Consider the following 8825-nt stretch of genomic DNA (forward strand, 5'->3'; position numbering starts at 1 on the left):
GTGCTCCTAGTACTGCCTGTTCCCCTCCTTTCTCTCCTCCCTCCACTGCTTTCCACTTTTATGGTCAATTTCCTGTGGGCACCTCAATACTGCCTATCAGTCGAATTTCCAGTGAGTGGGAATGGTGAATGCCATTTCTCCTTTGTTTTTAGAATTTCTTTAGTTTTTGTCTTCTGAAACTCTTTACATGAGCACCTCCCTACCTGACTGTCTTCACCCAAGCCAACACAGGTAGGGTGCAGTGGAGGTTGTTGCTGTGGGTATATCCCATTCTCATGGCATGTCCCCCATGTGGTTCTGAGGCAGATTCACTTGGCTAAAAGGGGCTGGATTTAGGAGCACCATTGGTAAAACCTGACAATTTGTGTGGCATTTCCTCAGCAGCTGCTTAAGGAAGTCTGAAAAGTCTGGAAGTCTCCAGGATGTAGAATTGCATGTTCCCTGTCTCCTCACCTTTATGTTATGGGGTGTGGGGGAAGGCAGCAGTGTTCTTCACTTGTCCCTCCCCATCTTGCCCCAACAGGTCGCTGTGCTCCCATGAAGAGCATCTCCAGCAGCCTCAAAGAGACCATGAACCCCCACGACATTGTCCAAGATGCGATCCACAACTTCTCCCCAGCCTACCAGCAGTACACCCAGCAGTCAACGCTGGAGCATGGTCCTCCCTGGCGCAATGGCAGCCACGTTATCTCGCGTTCCCACAGCTGCTCGGGTGCCCGTGACAACGAGAAGACCCTCTTGCTGAGCTCCGACGATGAATTCTAGGAGGGGAAGCTGCCAGCACAGGCTGTCATTTTCCTTCTTCTGTTGATTTTGTGGTTCCTTTTTAATTTATTGAAGCAGAAACACACAAGTCATATCACTTCCTAGAGAGTGCAGATTGCAGAAATGGGCATTTCCCATTAGCTTTTGTGGGCATGGACACGATGAGTGGTGTGGAGGTGGGGGAATGGCCAAGACTCTGTTCTCGAGCCCATCCCTTACAGCAGCAATTGGCTGGAATCAATTGAAGCAAAGCTCCAGGGTTTAGGGCTCTGGCATCACACACCTGCCCAGCTTGGTGTGGACTGTGACTGGCCAGAGCCTGGAGTTGTGGCCAAAAATGTTTTTGTGTTTTTTATCAACTGGATAACCTGACTTGTGTTCCTCTTCTTGAATGGTTGATGTAGGCACAGTTTTCTCCCCCAGCTCTCTGGTACTAACACCTCTGTGATCCTTGGGAAATGTGATAAGGATGCAGCGATAAGCATTCCTGAGGACCAGACCAGAGACTGGTCTCTTTATAGCCATTGCCTTGAATGCTTAGAAAGGAACATCTGCCCTCACCCTCTACTCACCTAGTTGTGCAGTCCTGTACTTGAGTGAGTGGGGGAGAGAAAGGACTTTTGTCCTGTTCCTCTGTACCCTGCATCCCCCCTGCTCCCCGTCAAAGCTGATACTTGTTGAAGCTCAGCAGGGATGGAACTGCTGTCTCACAATGGCAGGGTTTTCTAATCGCCAGGTGTCTAAGCTTTCCATCTCACCTGCATTCTTCTACGATTCTATGATTCTGGTGGCAAGAAGCCTCCCTGGAGCATCTGTCTTCTACTGACAAGACTGAGGATTGGCTGCGATAGCTGGTGGAAGTTTGTAGAGCTCTGGCCCTTTCATCCCTCTTTGGGAAAGGAAGATATATAAACACTAGAACCTTTTTTCTTCTTGTTTCCACCACTGACATAGCTGCCCCTCTTAAAGGTGTGGGTTGCACCAGGTATCTGCCAGAGCAGGTCCTGGTCTTTCAAGTAGCTCTCCCTGCACTGGTCATCACTGACTTCCCCATTGAGCTGCACAGGTTCTGCCCTTAGGCTGGAAGGGATGTTGTACACTCCTTTGCTTTTTATCTCCATAGCTGTTCCAGGCCAAACTGGAGTAGACTTGAAACCTGACATGATCTGTCTGGTTCAAGTTGTCCCTCTTAGTTTTCCAAGCAGCAGTTTCTCCTGCACATCTCACAGGCCCTTCAGCAACTGCATTGTTACCAAGGATGGAGCCAGAATCCATGAGAGTGGGAAAAGAAGCTTCCCCTTGCTTTTGTTGGGTTTTGGATTAGCCCCTAGGTATTTAGTGGAGCCAAAATAAAAATGAGCCCTCTGTAGATCTATCCAGGGACCAGGAGATGCCTCTTGCTTGCTTAAAATTGTCTAGGGTAGGAGCAGGGAAGCACGCTCAAGTGCTGCGAATCAGATGCCCCGTACCCCCATGCAGGAAGCAAATGGAGGGGTTGGAGCAAGCTTCTGTGTTCTTGGCTGCAGTTTCTCTGTTCCTCTCCTGCTTGATGCCTACTGTGCTGTCAGCAGACCTGTGCATTCCCAGATTGTTCCTCATTGCTCTGCTGGGAGAACGGGTCTGGTTTACCAGCTGGAGTTCACCTTTCCTCTTGTATCCTAATCTATGTGCTTGATTCACTTTCTCAGAAGCGATTGCGAGTGAAGAGCACCTCATTTCCTCAGCACCCCTGCCAGAAGCCTGTGGTCAGGAGTGGGAGGAAAAAGGCTTGAAGAGAGGCAGGTTTGCTCCCTGCCATGAGGATAGGATAAGGGAAGGCTTAAGGACCATGTCAGGGCAGTGTCTCCTTCTGTACTCGTGTCTGGGAGGGTGGTGAAGCAGGTGGGGGCAGCGGTGCTGACTCTTGAGGCAGGACCAGTGGATCCAGCAGCTTCTCTGCTGCTGGAGTTCCCCATCTGCACACCTCCTGTGATGCCATGCAGTTTGTTACTGCTTTTCCTAAACCTGTCACTGGTTAAATGGGCACACAAATGCTGGCTGCCAGGCTCCGAGTGGGCTTGGCATAAAACTCCTTCTCCTCACGCCTGGAAAGCAGGACTGAAGATTGAATGGGCTTTCCTTATATCTTCCATGGCTCTGATTGAAAGTCCTTTAGGGTGAGTCTCTCTTAGGAAAGCGAGCCATGGGACACGATCCCTTCCTCCCCTTCCCTTGCATTTGCAGGCTGTGATGATGTTTCAGTGTCACTTCGTTGGTGATTGTCCCCAGTCTTTGTTGCATCAGGTGGCTGAGTTCTGAACTCTCTGGGGTTGCCTCTTTGAGTTTGAAGGTGATCCAGGCTTGGGGAAGCTTTTTATTACTATTATTTTTAGTGATTCTGAACTGTATGCTGCATACACAGGCTGCGCAGAGGATCTGGGTATTTTCAAAGCTTCCAGTGTGTAGTGGTTTCAAGTAGAACCCTTTTGCACTAGCTGCCTTTGGAGAGACCTGGTGAAAAACTAGTGCCCAAACAACAGCCGGCTGCCATGTGTTATAGTTTTATATACATAGGTATTTTTTGACACCACACAAAATCATCTCTGAGCTTCCTGCTCTCCCTCACCACAGGCACGTGCCAGAGCAAGGACTGGCTCCGACGCTGCTCTGACTTGGAGGAACAAGTAGAAGACCCAGAGCTTGAGACCAAGGTGGCCAAGGCATCCATGGTCTTGCAGGTCTGCTTGCAGTAGCCCAGGGCCCCAGCAAATCTGTTGGTTCCAGGAATAGGCCCTTGGAGCTGCTTTCCCTCACCTGCTTCCCCTCTCCTTCCTTCCTTCCTTTTTTGTTTGCCATGTAACATAGCCATGGGATTTGTTTATTATTTTTCCATATAGAGTAGTTCTTTGTATATAAATGACTGAAAAAAAAAAAAGTATGATAAATAAGACAGAGTCACCTAGTTTTGTACCTATCGTGTTAAACTGATGTGAGCTCAGCGACAAGCCGCTCTCTCTATTTTGGTCTTTGTGACATTATACTCTGCAGAAATGAGCAAATATGATGACAAATAAAAATATAGAGATAATATAGATTGTACTTAAGCTGCCTCTGCGTGGTGCTGTCTGGATGGCTTCTCTGAAGCGAGCTTGAGCTTTTGCTTATTGCAGGGGCTGAGGCTCAACGGGTCTTGTCCTTCTAGTCTTCTTTTGGGAAGGGAACCTTCATGCCATGAGAAGCAGCTCTTACACCAGCCTGGGGCTGGGATATCACTGATGGCTCAAGGCAGGAGCAAAACACATTTGTCAAAACCCTGAAGTACAGATGGATCCTGATCTTGGGATGCTCAGTGTGAAACACCTCTAGGAGACAGGGGGCTGCTGTCTCCGACAGGTTCCAGCAAGCAGCAGCTCTGTGTTCTGTTTCTGTGAGCAGTGGTGGGCTGGGGCAGTTTGCAGTGGCAGAAGGAATGTGAACACAAAACCTGGAACCACCATGTGAGCACTCCAAGATGTTGGCAGGCTGGGACGCAGCATCAGGGAACATGCTCATCACTTCCACCTCAGTTCCAAGGAAAGGTGGGTTTTCCTCATGGGAGGATGTCAAGCTTCACCTCTGGGTAAGGCACCTACCACACTTACTTCCCCTACTCCTGCCACCCACAGACGTGAGCTCTCTGCTTTCCTCCTCGCTGGTGAGGTCACTCTACAGGGGAGGAGAGGCAGGTGACATCAGGGCAGCCTGGAAGGAATTCTTCTAGTGAAAAGCATTATCTTTCTTAGGAAAAAAGATTCAGTGCAGCCAAACTGCTCCTGAAAGCAAAAGCTTTGGGGGATGATGGTCAGTGTTCAGCTGGCTGCCTGAGCCCTTCCAGACTATAAACTTGGAGGAGAAAAGGCTCATGTGAGACCTTACAACAGCCTTCCAACACCTTAAGAGGACCTAATGAGAAACCTGGAGAGGGCCTTTTTACAAGCGCATGTAGTGACGGCAAAAGGGGAGATTTAGATTAGATATAAGGAAGAGGTTCTTCCCTGTGAGGGTGGTGAGGCCCTGGCACAGGTTGCCCAGAGAAGCTGTGGCTGCCCCATCAAGGCGAGGTTGGACGGGGCTTGGAGCAACCTGGTCTAGTGGAAGGTGTCCCTGCCCATGGCAGGGGGTTGGAACTGGGTGAGCTTTAAGGTCCCTCCCAACCCAAACCAGTCTGAGACTCTAATAATCTGTGTTTGCTCTAAAAAGTCACAAGCTGCCCCCCAGCCCCATCTTTCTTCAAGCACATTCTTGAGCACATCCTGCAGCAAGGTTAGAGGGAGCCAGAAAGCCGGTCTCACAGAGGCAGCTCTGTCCTCAAGTTTCAGAATGACCAAACACACTCTTGCTGTGGAAAAAAAACCCAACAACAAAGAACTTGCTTTATTTGTAAAGTCTATAAAATACAGAGGAGTCGGGTAGGACACGTACTGTAAGTCAGAAAATAAATAAGTATATTTTTTTCTCTATATAAGATAAAATGTGATTTGTATATATAAAATATAAAGTACGGCTCTGTACCAACATCCTGGCTGTGCCGAGAGGCGGAATGGCAAAGAGGACGTGAAAATAACTTATGTTCGTGCAATAAATAAACCCAAGAGGAGTCGGGGTGGGGGGATGCGAACCACAGTGCCCCCTCCACCAGTGGTGGGCACCTCTCTCTGGGGAGGGGATGGAGGCTGCAACCAAAGGCGGCTGGCGTGAGCAGAAAGGCAGAAAGGGGGGGATCATTTACAGCAGCAGATGCCATCGAGGGTCTGCCTCCCATTACCTCCCCTGTGCTGCCTGTTTTTAGCAAACCCAACTCTTCCACAGCATTTCGACCTGTGGAAGAAGCCGGCTGTCCCACATGGGTGTCCAAGCTGGAGGAAAACCAAGGAGAGGAGCCTACCTGCCTGCCAGGCAGCTCCCAGGAGCACGGATGCTCTCTGGGCCTGCTTCCTACCTCCTGTACCTCCACCTCCGCAGCTCTGGCTCTCAGGGGCCAGGAGCACCTTTGCATGGTTTTTGTAGGCAGTGGAGCACTGGGGAGTGCTTGGTGGGGCAGTGCAAGCTGGCCTGTGCTGAGCAAAACAGTGTTTATCTCTGCTCCAGCTGCCTCTGCTTCCTTCCTGCCAGTGCTGGGGCATTTTGGAGACACCCAGCTGGGCTGAGCAACCCATAGGCAGGAAGAGGCGTGAAGGATGTGCATGATGGAGAAAGATAAACCAGTACCACTGCTTCTCCCACTCACGTCCCCCAGCTTTCCCCTGCCTTCCTTCATCACCATCACCTCTGCAGCTCCGCAGGCTGCCACAGCACCTTCCCATCCTGCTTGCCCTTACCAGCTACCAACCTGCAGCTACCTTCTCTCATGCTCTGACCTGTCACCTTCCCTCACCACCTCCACCCTTAGAAACTCCAACCATGCTGCCACCTCTACCCCTGCTCCCGCCACGGTCCAAATTCTGGGGCTAATGCTGATATCCTTTCTCCATCCTATTCCTTCTATCCCTTGCTCCCTCCTCTCCTTTCCCATCCTGGCACATGCTCCTGGGAGTATCTGGCCCATGCTCAGCTCTCCCAATGCCTTCCCCAAAGAAATGAGGTGCTTGGTGTTCTTCTGCCAGCTTGGAGCCATGGGATGCTTCCCCACTGCTGCCTGCACAGGCTCACACTCTCCTGCCTGTGCCCCCACAGGGGAAAGGGCTGCAGGGCTTTGGGGGTCACGGATGGGGTCCTGTCCTCCACCCTAGCACCCAAACTGCAGCAGCCCCCTCTGCGTGGGGGAGCTGGAGGTCAAGGGATGGGAGAAGGAGGATTTCAGGCAAGGTCCTGGCAGGGAGGAGGTTGGGGAAGGGGGTGGGAGGCAATTGGTGGGGGAAGGCACCCCGGGAAGACTGTGCCAGGCCGGGGAATGAAGGCCAGCACTAGGAGTAGGCGGCCTGGTTGGCACCGGACTTGACAATGGTGATGACGCTGGCGGTGGCCACCTTGGCAGGAGGACCATGGGCAGCCACAGTGCGGGCGAAGCCCTGCAGGGCCTCGTACTTGCCGCGGAGGGTGTCGAGCTCCAGACGCATGGCAGCGTTCTCCCGGGCCAGCTTGTCCACCTCCCACTCCAGCTCCATCTTCTGCTTCTGCAGCTCTTCCTTCTGGCACACACGCTTCACCCGGCAACTGGCGGCGTAACCCCGGTTCTTCAGCGTCCGCCGGCGCTGCTTCAGCCTTGCCACCTCCTCCTTGGAGAGGCCCCGCAGGTGATGGTTGAGCTCCCGCACCGACAGCCCCATCAGCTCCTCATCTGACAGCAGCGGCGTGTTCTCCCCCAGCTCCCGCTTCACCTGCCAGAGAGAGTGGGGTGAGCACCTGAGACCCCCCAGAACAACCCTGTTGCCCCTAAACCCCTCATTCCACTAGTGCTCACCTTTAGGGCCTTGCTGGCGAGTCCATCTGCAGCCATCCTTGCCTCACACTGGCCCTGCAGGGCAATCAGAAGAAAAGCCAGTTACTACCAGCCCTGCGCCACTCACCTCGGCACAGAGGGCACCAGCCCTGCTGCCCCCTGCCCATGTTCCCCCCCTGCCGGCCACAGAACTCGTCCCTGTTCCTTTAAAAGTACTTAACAATAACAACGATGATAGCAATAATGACTGCAAAACATAACAGTCACAGGGAAGGCTGTACTCTTCATCCCACCCCGAGGCGGTCGGGATGCTGCTTTGCCCGGGGGACCCGAAATGCCCCAGCCGGCTGCCGGGGGAAGGGGAGCGCCTGAGGCTTCCTCCCGGGGAGGAAATCCGGGTGAGATCCGCCCGGGGCTGAAAGGAAAGTAAAAGCAGCAGCAGCCCCACGGTGCAAAACGGTGGCTAAGCCACGCAGCCGGGACCCGCGCCGAGCTGCCTCCCCAGCTGCCGCGGGCTCGGCGGGCGCGGGCACTGGGTCTCCCGATCCCCATCCCAGCGCCGGGTGTCCACGGGCTTGGGGGGCGCAAGGCAGGGACCGCGGCCTCCCCGTGATTCAGCAGCCCGGGAGGGGGAAAATCAAGGAAGCGGCGCTTGTCCCCTCTCCGGCGGCCGGTCCCTCCACTCCCTGGGTTTAAGAGAGCAGGGAGCGGGCGGAGAGCCTGGGCTGCAGCCCGGCAGCCGCTCCCCACCGCCGAGCGCCCCCTCAGCGCTAGCAGACCCCCGGAGGGGCGATGGGGGCCGGACCGGGGAGGTGAGGGGCTGGAGGGGGCGGCGGGGAAGGTGGAGCCGGGCGGGCTGGAAGCTGATGCAATCCAGGCCGGGGAGCCGCCGCCGGAGCCGGGGGAGCCGCGCCGGCTCCCTGCGGGGCGGTGGCCGGGAGACGGGAGGGAAGCGCGGACGATGCCGAGCACGGACACCCCTCATCCCATGCCATCCCTCCCGTCCCGATGCGGGCGGCGGGGCAGCGGCCTCCAGCCGGTGCCAGACCCCGCGCGGGGGGAGCGGGGTGGGTGAAGCCGGACAAGAAGGGAGCGCCCTGGGGGTGTTTCTCCCCTCCGATCCCGTCCCGTAATTACCGAGGGGCTGCGCTGGTGCCGCGGGCCGCTGCCGGGTCGTGCCGTCGGGCGGCGCCTCCAACCCCGCTCCCCGCGATTACTCACCCGCGGATTCTTTTCATTCATAAAAACACAGTCATGCGGTGACGTCACCGACGCCCCGCCCCTCCGCTCCCACCGCCCTGCTGCCCTTAAAGCGGCCGCCTCTCCTTAAAGCTCTCGGGGGGGACACCCGCACCTCGCACGCCGCCAGTGGGTCAGACACACTGGGGCACACGGAGATACGCACAAAGGTTCCTGTTTCTCCCCCATATTTAAGGATGGCTCACGCCCACCGAACACCCCCACCCAAACCCAGCGGAATGCGACGCTGGCGCTTTAAGAAGAGCTCCCCTGCCCCACACAAAGATGGCGTCTCCCGCCTTTCCGCCCTCCTCCGGGTGTGACGCAGCGGCGGCCCCGCCCCGATCGCACCTCCCCGGGCGCGGCGCCGCTGATTGGCCCGTCCCGAGGGGCGGGGCGGCGATTGGCGAGCGGCCGCAGAGCG

At 55.1% G+C, this 8825-nt stretch overlaps 2 protein-coding genes across 3 annotated transcripts in view; one reads left to right on the forward strand and one right to left on the reverse strand.

Annotated features, from left to right (window-relative positions):
- The window catches only part of TMEM184B (transmembrane protein 184B), a 30465-nt gene extending 26617 nt beyond the window's left edge, over nt 1-3848 (forward strand). For both annotated transcript variants that reach the window (XM_080633531.1, XM_080633532.1), the window contains one exon: nt 524-3848. In XM_080633531.1, coding sequence (XP_080489657.1) covers nt 524-765 — 242 coding nt within the window. In that variant the 3' untranslated portion in view covers nt 766-3848. The remainder of the gene's footprint in view (nt 1-523) is intronic.
- Nucleotides 3849-5205: 1357 nt separating this feature from the next.
- Nucleotides 5206-8672, reverse strand: MAFF (MAF bZIP transcription factor F). Its single transcript, XM_080633551.1, has 3 exons — nt 8300-8672; nt 7184-7237; nt 5206-7100 (listed from the first exon to the last, which is right to left on the reverse strand). The coding sequence occupies exons 1-3, from the start codon at nt 8402-8404 to the stop codon at nt 6687-6689; spliced, it is 573 nt and encodes a 190-aa protein (XP_080489677.1). The 5' UTR covers nt 8405-8672; the 3' UTR covers nt 5206-6686.
- Nucleotides 8673-8825: the final 153 nt, after the last annotated feature.

Source organism: Psittacula echo (assembly GCF_963264785.1).
Source record: "Psittacula echo genome assembly, chromosome: 1".
In the NCBI taxonomy this organism is placed as follows: domain Eukaryota; kingdom Metazoa; phylum Chordata; class Aves; order Psittaciformes; family Psittacidae; genus Psittacula; species Psittacula echo.

What these genes read in the sequence shown, in the direction of transcription:
- MAFF (XM_080633551.1), bottom strand. Translation starts at nt 8,404, where the DNA reads ATGAATGAAAAGAATCCGCGGGTGAGTAATCGCGGGGAGCGGGGTTGG. An exon ending in GGCACCAGCGCAGCCCCTCG is followed by an intron (nt 7,238 to 8,299) that starts GTAATTACGGGA and finishes ATTGCCCTGCAG; the next exon opens with GGCCAGTGTGAGGCAAGGAT. An exon ending in TCGCCAGCAAGGCCCTAAAG is followed by an intron (nt 7,101 to 7,183) that starts GTGAGCACTAGT and finishes TCTCTCTGGCAG; the next exon opens with GTGAAGCGGGAGCTGGGGGA.